The 21,712-nt window shown below is 35.0% G+C and overlaps 1 protein-coding gene across 3 annotated transcripts in view; it reads right to left on the minus strand.

The window, feature by feature from the left end:
* Positions 1-21,712, minus strand: part of SCN9A (sodium voltage-gated channel alpha subunit 9) — a 100,149-nt gene that overhangs the window by 9,427 nt on the left and 69,010 nt on the right. For 2 of the 3 annotated variants that reach the window (XM_021703140.1, XM_021703139.1), the window contains exons 18-23: positions 16,856-17,010; positions 12,838-13,011; positions 8,621-8,743; positions 4,491-4,772; positions 3,781-3,834; positions 2,733-2,870 (exon numbers count right to left, since the gene is read on the minus strand). In XM_021703140.1, coding sequence (XP_021558815.1) covers positions 2,733-2,870; positions 3,781-3,834; positions 4,491-4,772; positions 8,621-8,743; positions 12,838-13,011; positions 16,856-17,010 — 926 coding nt within the window. Of the gene's footprint in view, positions 1-2,732; positions 2,871-3,776; positions 3,835-4,490; positions 4,773-8,620; positions 8,744-12,837; positions 13,012-16,855; positions 17,011-21,712 lie in introns of all 3 variants that reach the window. The other variant, XM_021703141.1, reaches the window with a different exon arrangement.

Consider the following 21,712-nt stretch of genomic DNA (forward strand, 5'->3'; position numbering starts at 1 on the left):
CATCTATAATGACTAAAACTGAAAAAAATAATTAAATTGAAAATTAGAGTATACTTTGTAAAATTATTTTCAAGATTCTCAATTTTTAAGGATTCTCTGTCTAAAGGCATGAATGTATGATAATGTTAGCTAAGTATAACCCTCAGATTTAAATGTAAGAATAGAAGATGGAATTTTAAAAGATCTTTGAAAGAAAAAACCCTGTATTGGAAAATGTAAGCATAAATAACATTCAACATTTACTAAATTTTCTTCCAAATGTGAATATCAATCATGTACAATAATGATATTTCATTGCACGTACATCTGTCTTTTCTGAGATGCTAAGTCAATATCTAAAATCACTCTTTGAAGTCTACCCCTTATCTTTGAAAAATATCTTTTCCTGTGGATGATGCTGCAGCCACAGTACGTCAGTCAACTTTGACAGGAAAATGAGACTTCTTAGATGCTTTATCTCTTACAAATCACAGACGATACTGTAGACTCTACCTCCTACAATCTCTTCTTTGAACATATCGCATATTCTCCATTGCTGCAGATGACTAATTTGAAGACTTAAGTGTGGTCGAGGTGGCAGGTAATGCAGAGTCTGACCTAGTCTTTGGTCTCTCTCCAATCATTCTATACATCATTACTGGATTCATTTTTTATTTTTATTTTTTAATAATTTTTAAATAATTTTAATAATTTTTTATTATTATGTTCAGTTAGCCAGCATATAGAACATCATTAGTTTTTGATGTAATGTTCAACAATTCATTAGTTGCCTACAACACCATCTTTTAAATCAGAACTGAGTTTTCATGGTCTCTGGAAGACAAGACTCCAGTTGGATCTGTGATGAAGCTACTTTCTAGCTGTCAGATGACATGCAAGTAACACAACCTCTCTGAGGGGAAGTGAGGATACAACGTCTTTTAGATTTGTTGTAAAACCTAAGATTACACATGTGGAGTACAGAATTAGACACATCATTAAATCTGAATAAGTGCCAATGTCTTGATTATATGTACTCCCTTGCTCAAAATACTTCAGTGACACATCAGCTCCTACTGAAAAAGAAAGATCTGCTCTCAAGCAAGACCTCATTCATCTTTTACTATTTCTCTTCTTAAAACTCCATTGTTACCAGAGGGGAGGTGGGTGGGGAGACTGGTTAAATAGGGCATGGGGATTAAGGAGGGTACCTGTGATGAGCAGTGGGTATTGGACGGAAGTGTTGAATCACTATATTGTACCCGTCATACTGATATTACACTGTAAATGAATTGGAACTTAAATAAAAACTTAAAAAGAAAAACTCCATCTCAAAACTCCACTCAAACTGGATGAAGGCTATTCCTCCTGGATTATTGTCTCGTTTGCCAGCACTATGCATGTGCTCACACATTTCTCTACCCTTCCCTGTGGATTATTCATCTTTTTGCCTCTCAGTTGCTACAGGTCTTATTCGTCTTCCGGGGCCTACCAATTGTCACATAAATCATACAACTTTCTATAGCTGTTTTTTCTATTTGTAACTATTTTTTCCTCTGACTGCCCACTTATTTTTTTGTTGTCATTGCTTTGTTAACTTTCCTTATTAAACTTATCACTATTTCATATTATAGTATTGGGGGATATAGAATAGTAGAGGACCTAAAAAATATATGAGGTATATGGGATTAACTGCTGACTCTATCAAAACTATCACTTACTTACTAGATGCATGATCTTGGGTAAATCACTTAACCTCTCTGTGGCTGCCCACACTTTTAAGACAAAGTCTATAATAATATTATATTTTATGGTGGATGTTTTAGGTTGAATTGTGTCCCCCCTCAAAATATATTTTAAAGTCCTAACTCTTGGTACCTCAGAGTTACCTTATTTGGAAATATTGTCATTGTAGATGTAATTAAAGTAAGGTGAGGTCATACCAGAGTAGGATGGGCCCTTAATCCAATATGACCAGTGCCCTTATAAGAAAAGGAAAGAGACACAGAGAGGGAGCATGCCATGTGACCACGGAGGCAGAGACTAAAGATACGCTCCGTAAGCCACAAGCTCCGTGAGCTACAAAACGCTGCAAGATGCAAGGAAGGATCCTCCCCTGCCAACACTTTGATTTTGGACTTGTAGCCTCCATAACTGAGAAAGAATAAATTTCTGTTGTTGGAAGCCACCAGTTTGTGGTAGTTGGTTCCAGGAGCCCTAAGAAATTAACACAGTTGATGTGAAGGGTAATGAAACAGTAATCTCAGGAGAGTATCTCATTTGCAACATTTAACAAATCTTAATTTCCATTACAGGTATCATTTCTTCTGCTGTAATATAAACTCTCTGAGCTCAGGAACCATGTCCGGTGTTGTTGTCCATCAAGGGCCAGCCCAATACATATCCCACAGAACAGTGGCTCAGAGAATGAATGAAATGTGTCTTGAATAAATAAATAATTAGTGCACTAATTTTAATTATAAATTTTTAGCCTTTTAGAGGGAACATTGAAAAAAACTGAATACTTGTCATATTGCTTAAAAATAGTCAGGACTTAGGGGATTATTATTTTCTATGCAGAGATGAGTGATATTAAGCATATCTGTACTGTATCCTGGTCAATTATTTAAAAATAAATGAAGTTCTAATGAAGCTAATTACTAACTGATATCAAACTAAATTTCCACATTATGTTTTTGGAAAAATAATTGTTCATATTTTTCAGTGCAGTATAAAAACCTTAAAATACTTATCTTCTTTTTCTGTTGGTTGAAATTATCTATGATGACACCAATGAATAAGTTCAAAGTGAAGAACGACCCAAAGATGATAAAGATGACAAAATAAATATACATGTAGAGGCTGTATTCATATATGGGCTGCTTGTCTACCTATAAAATTAACAAAAGTTAGCAGTATGTTGACAATAACATTAATCGTTTTCTTTTTCACATGGTTTGACAAGTTAATCCAGATAGTTCTATCCTAGGTGAACTTGGCTTTTCAGAAGCCATAACATTTTAAGGATCGGCATAAACATTCTTAAAAATTTATTCAACATTAAGTAAATATTTATTACATGCTTACTATGTATATGAATATAATCTTCAGATGACTACAAAGGACTTAACCATACATAGTACTTGTTCTCAGATTGGTAGGACAATTTAGTAACTAAGTGACCTAATGTATGTTTTCTATTTCCAGAAAAAAAACTGTAAAAGAGGAGATAACCATATTTATAGAAATTTTGCTGATTTTTGTTTCTTCATTTGATGACAGAAATGTCTTCACTGGATTTAACTTTCTTAGCATGGAACTCATTTCACATAAACTCTTCCACAGCATTTTAAGTATAAAAACAATAAAAACTTGAATAAAAATTTTTAAACCCATGAATAGCATTTGTTATTGAATTTTTATTTTGATAAACATATTCACTAAGCACTTGTTATTGCTAGGCTGTACAAAGTGCTCTACTTACATTTTCTTTTTGGATCCTCAGAACAATGCCATGAAGTGGGCATTGAATTTTTTTGTTTTTTTCAGTCAATAAACAGGCTGAGAGAGGCAAAGTAATTTGTTCAAAGTCAGTTGCAGAGCTCATATGAGAGAGCCAGAATTTGAGCAAGCTCAGTCACCAAATGCTGCACACATAATTGCTAGTCTATTATTAGGTGGAAGTGCTTCATTTTGTGTGTACATACCAAAGGCTCCTTGGAGCTACTATTTGAAAATGGCCAAACTAAACTAAGGAGCTTTAAAAATTTTAAGTTTAGTGTAATAATGACCAATACTTACATTAACAGAATCAACAGCTGCATACATAATATCCATCCATCCCTTAAATGTTGCCTATAACAATAAAATCTGAATGTGAGGCTCATACTCTAAAATAGCCATACATGAGTTTAGTCCATTTATTGTTACATTTAGTGACATCAAACCACTGTGTTTTACTGTATTTTGAAGTATCAATTTAATGTAAAGATGCTATGTCAAGAACAAAAAGGACATGGTCCCAAGTCACATCTAAATCTTAGTCCTAGTTAATTATTTACAGGTTGTTACAATTCCAGCAAAGTTTGCACATGAACTTTTATTTTTCCAGAGGTAGAGGAGAATTTTATGAACAAGGCAGGAAACATTTTTTTTTTCCATTTTTTTAAGGACCCTCTATGATAGTGGGAAGTTCTTCTCATTCCCATGTAGTGTAAAACTGGCAGTCCAAAAACTATTTATTTTTGGAGCAACATTCAGATGGTGTAAATGGTGAGGAGCCACATGACACCGAAAGTCTATTATGAATTAATGATTCTCAAATGCAACAGAACCTTTGCTTCTTAACTCATGTTTTATAGGCACGTGTTCTAAGAAAGACCAAGTCTCCTTTTTAAAGTCACAAAGTACCTTATCTTTAATTTCTAGGTAATAGATTATTTAAAGAATGACTTCTATCCCTCATCTAGTGTCTACCAAAACATCAAGCATTCATGACAGGGCTCACTTACAACTTGAAGCAGAGACAGGTAACCAAGTCCAACATTATCAAAGTTCACCTTCAGGTTCTTCCATCGTACATTTTGACTAACATTCATCAGTGCGGAACAATCAGAACGATTTTGAACTAGATTTGTTGGAAAGCGTGACCCGTCTGTGGTGTTAACACACTCATAGAACTTCCCAGCAAACAAATTTACTCCCATGATGCTAAATATTAGCCAGAATATAAGACACACCAGTAGCACATTCATGATGGAAGGAATTGCACCTATGAGTGCATTCACGACCACCTAGTATTCAAAAGAAAGAAAGGGATGATTAGGAGTAGTAAAAATGTTAAATGGTCGACATTAACGAAACACAATACAGAATTAAAGAAATTAGAAAAGCCACCGTTACATGTTTAAGACATCAAATCATCAACCAACATATATTAACTGAATGTCTATGCTCAGTAGTATGCCAAGCAAGACAGAATGAGACAGGAGCCCTGTGAACAACAAGTTTACTAAAATACATGATGAACACACATTGAAACTATTAGCCACAGTGCAAAACAAAGTAACTGAAATGATACCACAGCTTAAATAAATGAAAAAATAAAAATAATAAACCAAAAACCTGATGTATGTAAGGTGAAGTCCTAAATCTGCATGCTCTAGGGAAAAAAAAAGAAATTTCTAAGTATGAATGATAACAAATAAAATGTACATTTAAAGGTTCATAGTCCTAGAATGACCAGTGCTAAAATTCTCCCATATACAGAAACTATTGATGTATATAAGCTGGAGTTGAGGTTAGGAGTCTTTTATTGTATGAACCCTTTCTATTTAGTTGGTTCTGCTAATAATGTGATACGTGAATTCAATTAAGACCTTGGGACCTCTGTTTCTTCATCTGCTAAATGAGAGACACCTTTTCAAATTTATTATTCTAAGTCTAAATATACTTTATATATAAGTCCTTGGCTAAATATAGAAAATGCTTGCCTCGGTTAAAATTAAAATGAGGTAGTTATCTTTAATACTTCCTTTATTTCTGCTTTTTGGCATTTCCACTGCTATTAATGACCAGTGCCTCTTGCCACTCCAATTTTCCTGCATGCGGACTATCATAGCATTTATCACTCTCCAGATTTTCCTAATTACCCCACCTTTCAAAACCTACCTGTCTTTTTATACTTCAGCTCTAGTCTGAATTTGAGTCCAAATGTGTTAAAGACTAATTTGTTGAGTAAGAGCACTGTGTTCCCTCTTTTTTCCAGATGGTGAAACATTAAGCATCTCTGACTACTTTTCAGATTGTCTACAGCAGGAGGTGGAAAACACTTTCTTAAATATTTGTAGGCTTTGAGGGTTTGATGGTCTCTGTTGCAACTATTCAATTCTGCCACTGTGGCAATAAATCATATATAAATGGATACGGCTGAGAAGCAGTAAAATTTCCTTTATAAAACAGGCAAGCAGCCTGTGGGCTTTAGTTTGTTGACCTCTGGTCTAGAACAGTAGTTATTACCCTAGGGTCTATGGGCCTGTCGAGGTTCTATGCGAGCATGAAATTGTATGAAAAACATCACAGGTGTACTTTTTTAATGAAGAGATGATTCACATTTTTATGAGATTCCGATAGTGTACATGACACTGAAAGGATTGGGAAGAACAGGAGTAGAGAAGAAAGTTCAAAGTGGCCAACTCCTGTTCAAGTCTATGCTTTCATCCTCACTTCCTACTGGTCTCCCCATTGTGCTTGTCAGTTAGGCACATTGATCTTCTAGTCATTGCTCAAACATGCCTTGCACACTCAATCCTGTGCTTTTCCCCCAGGTAGCGTCTCTGCCTGGAATGCCTACATGCCTGGGATTTGGACCCACTCTCTCAGTCATGGCTCCAATGTCAACTCCTTGTGAGGCCTTCCTAGACTTCCCCTGGCAGCCACTCCAACCTCCCCCATGTTTCTGCAGTGCTGCATGCTTACTACTTTATAGCTGATGTCCTAGAATAACTACTGTTCCCCTGTCTGTCTCTCCATGATTTTTGTCCCTATTCAATGTTGGGGGACTGGGTCTCTTCACCATTGTACTCTTTTTATAGCATAATAACTGACACATAGTTGGTGTTTAAAATGTTTGCTGGAAGAATGTGAGCAACGGTGCATCTCTGAGGGAGATAGGTACATATCGGTCTGATAAGAAGCCATTTGGGAAAGTCAATAAGCTTAAGAGCCTCAAGACTCAAAGGAAGCTAACTACAAAAATGCCTCAAATCATTGTTTCATTTATTCTTCAGAATCATCCTGCAGTGTGAAGGAACATACCCTTTTTGCGTGGTTAATAAATGCTAAAGAGACATATATGGTCCTCCAAATACATTAAACCATTCTCCTGCATCAGCTCTATTATAGATAAAGAACAAAGAGAAAAGAGGATAAAATAATGCACTGGCTTAATTGCTGAGGGAAGTAGTTTTGTAAGGGAAAGCATATTCTTCATTCATGAAAATGCAGTATACTGATACTGAGTCCAGAAATCAGTCATAAGTTCTAGATAGATTGTAACATTCTACCAGTGCTCAGAAAATGAAGTTAATGCCAATGGATTCCAATCCCACCTTTCTGTATAATAACGTAAATTTAAATTTTTCAATTCTTACATGATAGAAAGGGTTGACTTATACTTATGATTTTTTTGTGTAATTATGATCTCTCATATACATGGGTACACTGGATGCATTAAACAGTCATAGTTTAGCAGAGATAACGCTGAAGATCTGCTAGACTAAAAGATCTCGGATATTCACCTGAGGTATCAGATTTCCAAGGCCCATCCCAGAGTTTATAATCCAGTATATCTGGAGCGGGACCTGGGCATTTGCATTTCTAATAAGTTCTCAGATGACGCTGATGGCTGGTCTGTGGATCGCACTTAGAGAAGCAGTGAGATAGACTAATCTACATGTTGAGTTATTCAGGGACTACAGGTAGAGAGGCAGTCATATAAATAAGTAAAAAACAGTATAATAAGGATTTTGTATGTCTGAACATAGAGGGAGGATGCCCACCTATGCCCCATGGTGAAGAAACAAAGCAAATTTAAATTGAGGCTTACTGGCTGGGTAGGTATCTGTCTGCTATATTGATGAGTCAGGGTTGGGACAGGGTAGGGAGAAGCATTCCCAGCCAAGACAACAACAGAAGCATGAGAAAGCAAGTATAAAGCTGATGAAAAGGAAATTTGAGGAAAGCAGCAATAAATGAGGATATGGACTAATTGGAGAGAGTAAGGTCATTGTCCTCCATGTATTTTATGAAGTTGCTGGTTTAATACAGCTCTTAAAGCTAAGTTGCTACTAGTCATTATTTATCTCACCTTGTTTGTCTCTACAAAATGATCTCTTTTCAGGCACCATGCAGCCTAGTACAAATTACGTAAATTCTCAGAGCTTTAGTTTTGTCAAATGTAATTTGGAGATAATTCTACTTTCATTGAAACATTTATTTTAAGGATGAAATTAAGTGTGGCTGATGCTGCTTCAATTCCATTTTTTTCTTATGATTCCTACCCAGGTTAGCTCTTAAAAATTTTTTTTAAAGATTTTATTTATTTATTTATTTGACAGAGAGAGCGCACAAGCAGGGGGAGCAGCAGGCAAAGGGAGAAGCAGGCTCCCCACTGAGCAGGGAGCCTGATGCAGGGCTCGATCCCAGGACCCTGGGACCATGACCCGAACTGAAGGCAGACACTCAACTGACTGAGCCACCCAGGCACCCTATAAAATCTGAGCATTGGATACAGGCAAGTCCTTGATAACTTGTATACGGGAGATGTTATCAGAATGAATAGTGTTTCCTAGGATAGAGATTTTCATTTAAAAAAAAAAGTCACTTATTTGGATTACTGCCTAACAAAATTATGTGAAGGAGGCATTACTGTATTTGATTTACTCTTTGTTAAACAATATGCACTGAATACTATGTATATACATATGCACACACACACATATAAACAGTCCATCTATATGTATATATGTAGATATATGTACATATTAATATAAACAGCCCATAATTTCTACATACTTATTTTTTTTATATTTTATACTCCATTTAGAAAATAAGGATATTAGAAAGTTTAGCATTTTCTTACCCTCATTCCTTCAAATCTAGATAAAGCTCTTAGAGGTCTTAAAGCTCTAAGTGTCCGAAGGGATTTAATAGGGCCAAGGTCTGAGTAGCCAAGAGAGTTTGCAACTAAAGTAACCAAAGAAACCTACAAAAAATAAAATTTTCATTAATCATTTCAATAAAATAATAAAGCACAAAGAGGAAAAGTCAATTTCAAAGATCACTAAGAGCAGATCAACAAGAATAATATTTTATATATCAAGTTGTCTCATCACTGCCTAAAAATAGGTAAGATGAATGAATGCTTTTATAAGGAAATAGCTATAAAGGAAGGCTAATGAAAATAAAAAGAAATAGTAGAAGGAAAGTAGGTTATTTCTTATATCTGAATAAAGCTTTTCACACTTTTTGTCATCAATGATTATGTACTTGCTTATTAATTCTGAACTTATGCTTGATATATTTAATTAGATATGCTATACATTTAATGCTTATGAACATGTTATACACTTATGCTATACATTTAATTAGAGCAACTATCAAAATTTCAATTATAATAAAACCTAGGTCATAACAAAGTGTTTGATTCTGAAGCTAAGTCATGAGAGTGTGGCATTGACTCAACCAAATCTAAGTCTAGTATAGACCTTATTCAAAAGCATTTTGAAGACTCATGATTTTGAGATGGAGCTAATTCCCCACAAATTGTTCTGCCTTGCAATTTCTCAGTACTGGTACCAAAGATTTACCTAGGAATAGTGGGAGAAAATCTCAGTTGTATGGAAGAGAGCACAGGAGTATGTGATCTCACTGGCTTTACAATCAACACAGACATACGGAACTTTATCATGTTAGACCTGCCAAAATGACCATAACCAGTGTCCAACAGAAATTTGTGTTCTTGTCATAAACTATCTTAGAAGAAAGAACATGGACAGAAATAAAATCAATACACATTTTGGTAATCAGAGTAATGAGCTCCTCAATGACCTTACATCTGGATCTGCAAATGCATTCAGTCTCTGAGTAAGTTCCATTTAAAATATTCATTTGTTTTCACACTGTGAGTAGCAGGAAGCAATGTCTAAGAACAATGTCCGGAATGCAGCTCTTCATTATGAATTAACTACTGACTAAAAGATTAAAATTTTCCAGGGAAGACTAGGAAAACCTGAGAGTCAACCTCCTTATATTTAACTATTGACAGAGTAGAAAAATTCATTGCTCACAAGCTCACTGCTCCTGCTATCAGAGACAAGTAAACTGATTTATGAATCAAGATGTGTCGAAGTGTGTGTTCTTTCTCATGCAGTTGCTTTCAAATATCTTAATGTAACATTGTTTCTTTTTGAGTCTTTATGCTACATATCCAGCAGAACTAATCCTCCCTCATATCATTCTGAAATTCACCCAAGTCATTCAGGTCCATTATTTTCTTAAATTAAGTACACTTAAGAAAATATGCTCTTTAATAAGAACAGCAAGTATTCCTTTTAATCAGGAAAAAAAAAGTTTTTAAATGTCTATTATAATGGGAATAGCCCCTACAGAAATGGCAGACCTAATTTCCAAACCACTGTTAGGTGTCATGATATGGAATATAATAGATACATATTACTGAGAAAACTAGAGATTACTCTGTAACTGAGAAGATATACACACATCTATTTATCTATGCATACATATGTATATATACAATATATGCCAGTACTGATGACTAATGCTCAGGCAAATAAATTTCAATTAAAGAACCCTGTGGAAATCCAATAATCCATCCTGTGAATATCAAATCAGATCAGTGGTCCTGAAACCTCAGTATGCACCAGAATTATCTGGAAGGCTTATAACAATAGTGTTCTGGGTCCCAATACCTGAGATTCTGATTGAGTAGATCTTGGATAGGTCCTGAGAACTGGATTACTAACAAGTTCCCACCAATGCTGTTGGTTCAATGAGAACCAACTTTGAGAACAATTCCTCTAGATAATTGGTTCAATTTTTGAGAAATAAAATTTCAGTTCCTCCTCCAAATCTGCATCACTAAATTTGCATCTCTACCAGCAAGAATATTGTGTACAGCTTCACTCTCCATGTTGCATTTTAAAAATATTATATATAGAATATTATATATAATAGGTAATGTATATTTTTTATTTACATGTATATTTACTTACTTTTTCTCAAAATATTAAATAACATTTCAAATTGAAGCTATATACCTGAGTTCTGTATATTACATACTCTTAAGTATTAAGATTCACCAGCTCGGATTTTCAAATACAACACAAAATAATTTCTGCTACGAAATGGCTTTATCTCTTTCTTAACCTAAAATAAATTCAATTCTATGTATAAACTTTTATTTCACAGACTGAGTGATGAAAATAACTATGTTTGTGATAATATTTTTAAAGGTTTTTGAATATCTTAAATATTTTATAATAACTTTTAAAAGACCCTATCATATTTAATGGTTAAGAGAAAAGAAAAGAAATAACCTACATTCCTTCTATCATTTCTTATTTAGGTTAGCCTTTCTTTAAATCTATTATGTTACAAAAGCATCTATCTTACCATTTATTTTTCTAGCCAGTAACTAGGTAACATATATATAAAAGTAAGTTAAAGAACAAACAATATGGAATCACTAATATAAGGTCTCAAAAATTAGAGATCTCACAGAGAAGGCCTAAGAGAAGATAAGAAATGTAATGTATAGCTATACCTCAAAAAATTGTTTTTGTACATCACTGATATAGAAAACAAAAGTGTTATTGTTTGCAATATTTTATACATTGAACTGTTAAAAAAGAGTTTACTGAGCTTTGGATAATAGTTGAGAAATTGAACTTTTGAGTAGATATGATGAGTTTTGGTTTAATTTTGCAGTCAGATTTGGCTATTTATAATGCTTATTTGTAATTTTGATATCTATTAATGATGCTATATTTATCTTTGCTGAAATGTTTGATGATGCAAACTCTTGGTTAAATGTTAGAGCACTTGTTAACACTATAAAAATTTGCATGTTGCCCTCTAATTCCACATCAGATGGAAAAAAAATCTCTAAGAAGTGTAAATGATTATAAGTTGTCCCTTCCCTAGCCACAAAGACTAGATTTTGGAAAATCTAGGAGAATTAGTAGAAGATAGAAAAAAAATAAATCATTCTGAGAAAAATTAGATTGGGAAATTGAGGTCATGAAGTAATTTAAGAAAGCCTTTTAAAATAATATAAAACATAATAATGTAATTATTATATGTGATATATTATTAAATTATATCATTAAGACATAAAATAAAATTGAATACACTAAATAAGAATAAATTGATAAAATTGGCCATTGCACCATTTCTATTTGAGATGCCTTAATCTCACAGCTATTTTAGGATTTCTTTCCCATTTCAACAAGATTCCTAAAAAATAGTTTTGCTTTGTTAAAAATAATGCATAAGCTGAGGCATTCTTACATATTTTCCATCATCCAAGTATTGAATAGTTCTCTGAATTTATTACTTGAAATTGCCAATGCTTATTTTTCTGCTTCACTGCCACTCTAGAGATGAAGGGTAAGTTGGATGTTTCAGGCGGAGACAATAGTTGTGACTAATTTTGGTTTTCCCTCTCATTGTGACAGAGATAAATATTTTGAAATTCCATGCCTCCCCAACTCCTTAACTTAGCTTTAGCACTACCATTTTACATAACTTTCAGCTAACATATCAGACAACTTGATATATATCCCTTATCCTCTTTTATTTTCTCATTTTATATTGTAAAAAAAAAAAATCAGTATTTTATCTTTTTAATCTGTGCCTCTGCCCTTTTCCATTCCCACCCCCCACCACCAAGTTTTCATTTTTTCTTCTTCCCAACAGGGATGATATTCAAAGCATGTATATATATATGTGTGTGTGTGTGTGTGATATATATGTCTATGTGTATATATATATATATATATATATATATAAAATCACATTTTCTCTGATTGCAGAAAACATATGCACAAGTAAATTATAAATGTTAGAATGGTACAGGAAAGAATTCACACTCATTGCAGAATTTCTCTTTTAATATTCCTTACAGATATATTTCTATTGGCTATATTAATATTTCAATAATACCTATAAGACTATAGTCTGAAAGTATAAAAAGCTAACCAAGATTAAAATATGATAACAAACAACATTAGTGAAAGTTCCTCAGAACACTTATTTGTAAGAATAAATCCAACCTACATCAACAATTAAGAAATCCAGCCAACACCAGGCATTGGTGAAATATGTTTTATAACCATATGCTACCCATTTTAGAAGCATTTCCAGAATGAAGACATAAGTGAATATCTTGTCAGCATAATCCAGGATAATCTTAATGGTCTTTTTCTTTTCAATATATATATCTTCAAAAGCCTGTGAAAATAGTATTCAAATTTCAATTCACGTCCACCTTAAAGCTTACGATTCATAACAAAAGCAGGAAATAAAATTCTGATGGATGATTTTATACTGAGAGATATATACCATTATGGGCTAGCTGACTTTCTTCTGGTTTACAGCTCCTAGGTAACACTTAGTTCTAGACTTCTGACCAGTATGTGCCACTGGTCGCCAGAGGTTAAGAGAAATGGTGCAAAGAATAAATTAATTTATAATCCTCTAAAAGAACTACGATCTCTGATAACTGCAGCGATTTCTACTTCATCTGATTTCCCTTTATCTCTCTTCAAATTGGATGAATCCTGATAATTTAAGACACGATTCCCAGATCGTCCGGTCATATATATCTTTCTCACCCTGTACTCTCCTTCACTCTCACTAGTAGGATTTGGAGATCTCCTTCAGTTCTTATATGCTTGTGCATTCCCAGTGCCTAGAACTGTTCCAAAAACACAGCAGGAGGTAAGGGAGTTTGCTGAATGAATGCAGTAGCTTATAGGACTGTGGAACACAGAGGATGGTTTCTTTCTTTGAATTCTGCCCAATATTTATCATTCATTGAAAGCTTTAGCTCTACAAATTACTGTTACATTCAGTTCATGAATGTGGCACCTTTTAACACTCTTCTAGAACTTTTAGTACGTGACGGACGATGATTCTGTGGTCATAGCCACTAGTCCCTTGGGAAATAATTAGAATGGACTTAATGAACTGAGCTCACCGAAGACATTGAAAATGATTCCTGACCTAAACAGGGTCTAGAGTATTAGGATTTGCTTTTTCAAGATTAAACAATATTCACTTCGTTGAAGAACATGAAAGCAAAAGAAGCTGTATCCTTAGTGGTAAACATTATACTACCTATCCATAGCCATGGGCTTGTCCATTCTTCTTCTTATTCCAAGTTCCTATATCAATACTTTAAAAATGATCCTTGGAACTTATTGCAAATTGTTGGTATCAATATTGAAGATGACAGAGAAGTTGGGACACAGAAAATGAGCAGACTTACTAAGATGATAAAAGAAGGTTCTAGCAGCTGGCAGAGGTTCTGAATGTCAGTGGCACTGAAATGCAAGGGGAAACTTCCAGCTCTTGGGATGTTCTAGCCTCCCTTCTCCAAGTTGTTGAGGAGTGAGGCAAGCTACACAGACAGACACTATGGCAACTCTTCAATACTTGAAATGCAAAGATAAGGAAGGGGCTTGATCACACAGAACAAGAGGGTTGTTCCTGGAACTGGGGTGCAGAGCAGGACCAGTAGTAAGTCTTGATGCTGAGAGCCAAATACCCTGCCTGAGTGCACCTTGTTCTGACTAGTCCCAGAGCTGGAAACAGGATTCAGCCTGCAGGGCTCCTAGCTAACTTCCAGGACTAGCTTCATGGATGTGGAAGCAAGGAGGCAAGGACATCATTATGTGAGCTCTACCCAATGTGGGGTGTAGGTTTTACTGTTACTCATTTCAGTCACCACTCATTTGTTTCTATATGGTGGGTACTCTCCTTTTTGAGAAGCCAGAAATCAGTGAAAAGATATGGTTGGCTTTGACTTTAGAGCTCAGTTAAGTTATGGGTCTGTCACTTACTAGCTTTGGGACAGTAAACAACTTTTCAAACTCTCTGCCCAACTTCCTCATTGGTAAAATAAGCAAAACGATAGTTTTTTTCATAAGATTGTTCAAAGATTAAGTGAAAAAACTTATATAAAGATCTTGAAACATAATAAATATGTACTAACTCGGCTGTTACCTTTTTTTGTTTTATGGACAGGGATTTTAAAAATCTAGCTTAATTAGCAAACTCTCTGAGTTAAAAACAGCAGTTTCTTAAAATACCTTTCCCTTTTCTTCCTCATATGATTCAACTGAATTTCAGGTTTTTTTGTTTTTTTTTTTTAAGATTTTATTTATTTATCTATTCGAGAGAGCGTGAGCACACAGGCGCCTGAGCAGGGAGAGGAGCCAAGGGAGAGGGAGAGAAAGAATCTCAAGCAGACTCCACGCTGAGTGCAGAGCCCAACATGGGGCTTGATCTCACAACCCTGAGATCACGACCTGAGCCAAAATCAAGAGTCCCACACTTAATCAACTGAGCCACTCAGGCACCCAGAATTTTAGTTTTGAGAGTACCTCTTCCCCAAAAATGTCATCTTCCTTTTTCAACATTTTGAACAAAGGATTGCTCTAAACTTCTCTTTAATTTTTTTTTTACTCTCCTTTCTAAAAGTCTCAGTCACATGTGTGACTCAGCAAAATAGTTACTAGGAATGCAAGATAACGTAGACATTGTTGAGATTCCTACTTGCATTCCACCCAATAAGAAGAGTACCATTTTTCTTATTCATCTGTTCTAGGAGAGGCCATCCACTGTAGGCCCTGAGCATCCCTTCATGTCATTGTTGGGTATGCCAAGAATACAAGGCCCTGACTTGCTCTTTACTCAGGTTATTTCTCACGGTTGCCTTTGCAACAAGCAACCTTGAAGGATGAGACATTGTCTCTGTCTGGGACAAAAAAGCAAGGTTCATTACTGCTTGCTATAAAAGGACAGGGTTCCCTGGGGTGCCTGGGTGGCTCAGTCGCTTAAGTGTCCAACTCTTGATTTCAGCTCAGGTTATGATCTCCGAGTTGTGAGACGGAGCCCCATATTGGGCTCCATGCTGGGCATGGAGTCTGCTTAAGATTCTCTCTCTCTCCCTTTCTGCCCCTCCCCTCCTTTAAAAAAATGGACAGGGTTCCCTAAATTTAGCGCTCTTCAGCTATGAAGCTAATCCACGGTGTATGGGCCATTCATTTATCCCCATGCCATGCCCTCATGAGACTTGGAGACAAGGGGGACCAACACAAACATGTTGAAGTTCATGTTGCTTCCAATGTCATGACTAATAAAATCCTTTGTCTCTGACTTGGAGGTCGCATGTATTCTATCAGCATCCATGAAATAGCAACAGGTTAACTTCTTATAAAAATCCAATTCCAGATCCATGAAGACTAAGTTCTTAAGTATTCTGTTTTTAGTATAAAGGAATTTCCAGTGGTATCTCTAGCTGGAACTGAGCTTCTAAGGGTTCATCTCTGTTCGTGTCAGCAGGAAAGAAAAATAAGAGAAGGCTTAGGGATTTTGTAACTCTCCCAGATCCCTTTCAACTCTCATAGAAAGTGCTTGGTATATATGCAAGAATGGGAAACGTGTCCCATTCTCACCCTAAAATTACAGTTAGTTTTGCAAGATGCTTCATAAGCTGACACTGCCTATCTTTGTCACAGTACCTGTGGCCACCACTCTCCTCCCTGTATTTGCTCTTCCTCCAGCGTTACTTTCTACAACTTGGAAACTTTTAATTTCCTGAATACCTCATGATGTTTTATGCTTCCTTATCACTGTACACTTGTTCCTCAGCCCACCCTGTCTGGCTGGAAAATACTATTAATCTTTCTAGATCTTGTAAAACATCAACTACTTTTCTGAAATTTCAAGCAGACAATTGTTCATCTCTTGCTATAGAGCTTTATCAAGTATATTCTTCACTTACAAACATATTCCAGTTCTGTAATCCCTTGTGCCTCTCTCCCCAGTGCTCTCTGAACTCCTTGAGAAAAGTACCTGGATCTTATCCACCTTTGCAATCAAGGAAGCAAGAATAATGCCTGGCATGTAGTAGTGCTTACTAAATATTTACTGAACTAAACTAAAATTTTGTCCTAGTACTAATCATAGGAATTCACTTTTAGGTAAAACAACTTTCATATTTTTATCCTTCAACTCATTTATTAAAAATACTGACTCGGGTGATTGCTTTAGGTGTCATATAACTTACCAGAGCACCACTGCTGAGCAGGATCATGAGAACAATAAAGCTTTCAAACCAACTGTGTTCAACTATTCTGTAGCAGGTTTTCCTGATGTTCCACCAGATTTTTCCTTTTCCTGACTCTATGTCAAGTTGGCAGCATGGGAACCTCTGCACACAACCTGACAAGAGAGATATACATATAAAATATTGATATTCAGAATAAATAAAATACTTATGCAAAGCTTTCCCTATGATGTCCCTCAACTGAATAATTTCTGACACTTAAACTGCAGCTTGTCAATTATTTCTAACTTAAAATGCATTCTGTGCTTCCTTGATTTCTCATCAATCTCTTCCTAAGTGTTAAAACCACTTATTTTTTTCACTGTTGCAGTCCTAATGCTGTGCTGATACATGATGAACACGGAATGAATGAATCTTAAACTAAAATCTGAGGACAAAATGCTTTTCAAGACCTTCTTTGCTGATAAATTAATTTTCCTTGATGTGGATCTCATCTACAGTTTTCTGATGCTTCCACTGTATTAAAAAAAAAAAAAACTCTTCACAAAGCTTCAATTCTAGATAATATTAAGAAAGTTGGTAGAAGTTTCTAAAATTATGTTCAGAGGAATTTGATCTTGATTAGAAGATGCAGGTAAAGCTGTTTCGAGTACTCTATGTTAAAAAGAACTCCACCTTGGGAACTCTAGGTGTAAAACATGGTGCTATGGTAAGCTGAGGAATATTTTATTTACATTTTAGGTTTATTCATTCATTTCTCCATTAAACATTTATTATCTGTTATATACTTAGCTGTGTATATAGTTTCCTCTCCTCGGGGGATTTATTTTTGGTTTCGGTTAGGTAGATAGAGATAGAAATGAATGACTGTAACTGGATACGTCAACTAAAGTCACATATATAAAGGGGTTATTTTGGAGCACGGAAACAGTCTGCCTCACCTGGCTTGTTTGCTGAGGAGAGACTGGGAGAGGCTTTGTGGAAGAACTGCAGCCTGAACGGAGTCAAAGTCTTAGCCAAAGAGTATGGGTGCAACTCTAGGCCAAGAGGGAGCAAAAGGTATTGTGCATAGGAATTATAAGCAGTTCAGGACTGTGGTGAAAGCCAAGTGTACAGAGGCATGGGGGAGAAATGAGGTTAGAGAAATTGGTCAGATTATGGAAAGCATTTTCCTCCACACGGAGTTGGGTCTATATCCTATAGATGTTGAGCAGTAAGTGAAGGGTTGTTAGCAGAGAATGATATAGGCAGATGCAACTTAAGTTGATGTCTCCAACAGCTGAATGGAAGAAAGTTGGAAGAGAAGAAAAAAGAGGGTGGAGGTGCAGGAAGATTCAGAGCCAGAAAACCATTTAGGATTCTGGTTCAGTAGCCTTAACAAGAGGGGTAGGTCATGGCAACTCTAGTTAGGAACTATGACCAGGGCTTGATGATTTGCTAGAGTAAACTCAGCAAGTAATGCAGGAAACGTTAATAAAATATATAAAACAGTAAAAATGTCATATTTGTAGCCATGACACTGGGAATAGCAGAAAAATTTGAGGAAGTATTCTTTCATTACTCAAATTCTATCATCTGAGATTTGCAGACACCATTAATGAATGACTGAAGTTCTGACGTAGAGTTTCTTTGTCTCACTTTAACCTTACTGATCAACAGAAATGAAATTACCAACCACCCTTCAGGCTAAAAGCGTACATGTTCATCAACTGCAATCATTGATTATCTATAAATGCAAAATTTTGGTAAAATTTAGCAAAAGCATTGTGTGAGAATCAATGAGTTATATGGAATGTGCAATAATGAATATTGCTTATATTACTATTTGCAAATCATGTGCTACACACCCTTTATATCAGTAAAATTTATAGTAAACTGATGCACATATGCATACTCTCTTTTTCTTGGAGAACTGGTGGTTAAACATTCACCTGTACACCACAAGGACAGGTAGAATAAGAGAAAAACTTTGAAGGAGATGGAGACAGAGTAGAAGTAGGAGAGATGTACAAGGAGCTACAATAAAAAAAGTCAGGGAGTAAAAAGTTCCATAAAGGGCTGGTGAACAGAACCAAGACCAAGAAAGACCCAGAAAGATAATGACTGAAATTTCAAAAAGTGAATTTCAAAAATTAAAGTTGATTTTAAAAAAAACCAACCACAATTACTGTGAAGAAGAGGAAGAACTGAAAAAAGAGAAACTACAATTAATTGATCTCTTAAAAATTTTCCTTTCAGAACGACTGTGTACTCTTCGTGGGAATGTAAACTGGTGCAGCCTCTGCAGAAAACAATATGGAGGTTCCTCAAAAAGTTAAAAATAAATACCATATGATCAGTAATTCCACTAGTGGGTACTTACCCAAAGAAAGTGAAAACACTAATTTGAAAAGTTACATGCACCCCTATGTTTATTGCAGCATTATTTACAATAGCCAAGTTCATTGGTAGACAATTGGATAAAGAAGATATGGTGTATATATACCATGGGTTCTTACTCTACCATAAAAAAGAATGAGATCTTGCCATTTGTGACAATATGGATAGATCTAGAGGGTATTCTGCTAAGTGAAATAGAGAAAAACAAATGCCATATGATTTCACTTACATGTGTAATCTAAAAAACAAAACAAATGAATAAATAAACATAGAAAAAGCAGAAACCGACCTATAAATACAGAGAACAAACTGATGGTTGCCAATGGTGGAGAATGAGGGGATGGGCAAAGCAGGTGAAGGGAAGTGGGAGGTACAGGCTTCCACTTATGAATTAGTCACAAAGCATAGGGAATACAGTCAATGATATTACACACAAGAGTGTGCAATGATATTACATAGCAAGAGTGTTCGAGTGCTTGTCTGGCTTTTATGCAAAGGCATATCCTAAGAGATTTCCAACCTAGCTGGTTAGCAATGTTATCACATTGTATGGTGGCAGATGGTAGCTACATTTGTGGTGAGCATAGCATTACATATAGATTAGTTGAATCACTATGTTGTACACCTGAAACTAATACAATATTTCGTGTCAACTACACTTCAATAAAAAAGAAATTACTGAAAAAAAAAGTTTTTCCTTCCAATTAGAAGGAAGGTAAAAAGTGGGGAGAGCACTTTTTAGATACTTGTTTCAGAGGTTTGCAAGGTAGGCATTTTAAAAAATAATTTCCTTTTTTATAAAACAATATATTTAATTAAAAAATATTGAGTTTAACAAGTAATAACTTCAGAGAATCATAAAGTGTATGCCCTGAAACACAGAACCAGAATTCTTTTGAACTATACTGTTTAGGCAGTATCTTATTATGGTTCCTTTCATGATGAATAGAAAATATACATACGCCTTCATTTAACCAACGTTAAATTATAGTTAACGTGACCTCAGATCTGAATGAATTCACCTTCACAGTATTTAAAACAATTACCTTACATCTCAAATGTATTTAATAAAGTTAGAATATTTTATAAAATGATGTGGGAAAATAGTAAAAAGGTAGGACCAAAAATGGACTCCCAGATTATCTCTTCCTGGGCAAAAGAAAACACCAGAAGGAGTGAAAAAATTTAAGACGGAATTATTTTTTTTTATATCAACTTAATGCTTCAGACTTAAGAATTTATCTCAATATAAAAACAAATATCTTGTACAGAACAGAATCTATCTGCCTCAAGTATAATTACCAGAGGAGAAAGTTTCCCTTTAAGATTTTACTATCCGAGATTTATTTGTGTCAGTCTTAAAACTGAAGAGAAATATTACTCATAAGATTGAGGTAAGAAAAGGGACCCTACATTCTAATTAGAAAAGTAAACCTTTTATCTGCGATGAAGGTTGATAAATACTGCTCTCGGGATTTATCACATCTCAGAGAGTTTCTCACTCTTATTTTGAAGCAAGAGTGTTCGAGTGCTTGTCTGGCTTTTATGCAAAGGCATATCCTAAGAGATTTCCAACCTAGCTGGTTAGCAATGTTATCACATCTTCTTTTTTAAAAGGACTATTAATTAAATGTAAACATAACAGAGAACCTCTCAAGCATTTTAATGGGTCCCCATGGGTAAAAGTTATTTCTTTTGGGTGGTTTCATTAATTTGTTCTCGTGAAGCATTTCATAAAGTCTATACTGTGTCTCATCATGTTAAACCAGTGTTCCCAGCCCCCACCGCACAAAAAAACTAACCAACATCAACCTCTTCCAAGACAGACTACCTATTAATAAAAATATAATAGCATAATCAGTATAATTAATGTAAAAATTGGTAAGGAAAAATGAGTCTTTTTATAACTTCTTAAAAAATTTCTACATCTCTTAAAACAAGTGTTTTGTCCACATTTTCTTTAAAAAAAAAGACAAAAGTAGGCACAAGTGACTTGTTATTGTGTTCTTAAAGTTACAATTAGTTATTTGTTATTTTATAGGAAATTGAATTCAGAACATTTTGTGGGGAAGTTGAGTTGGTTCCTTCTACCAAAGTAACAGAAAATACATTATTTTATGGAAAAGAGAGTATCCTTCTCATAACTTAATCATGATTTTGTAATTTACTAATTGTATAATCCAAAAGGAGTATAATGTAAAACCAAGCAGAATCAGAGTTCTGTCACGTCAAGTTGTCATGACGCGCAGAAGTAAGGCTAGTGAAGAACAGTGGCAGATCTAGAGAAGGAGCCCGCTACCTTGAATTACAAAGCTAATGGAACAGAACTAAGGAAAGGCCTGGCATAAGAGGGAGGAGGAAAGGATGCAAGAGAAATATGATGAAAATTACTAAAGTGATAGTTATGAAGTTGAAAAGGATTAACGGATGTGAGACAATGAACAACAAATCATTTTGGTGTTTGTTCTTCAGTGAAAA

The sequence above is a fragment of the Neomonachus schauinslandi genome, chromosome 3, assembly GCF_002201575.2.
Source record: "Neomonachus schauinslandi chromosome 3, ASM220157v2, whole genome shotgun sequence".
NCBI lineage: Eukaryota > Metazoa > Chordata > Mammalia > Carnivora > Phocidae > Neomonachus > Neomonachus schauinslandi.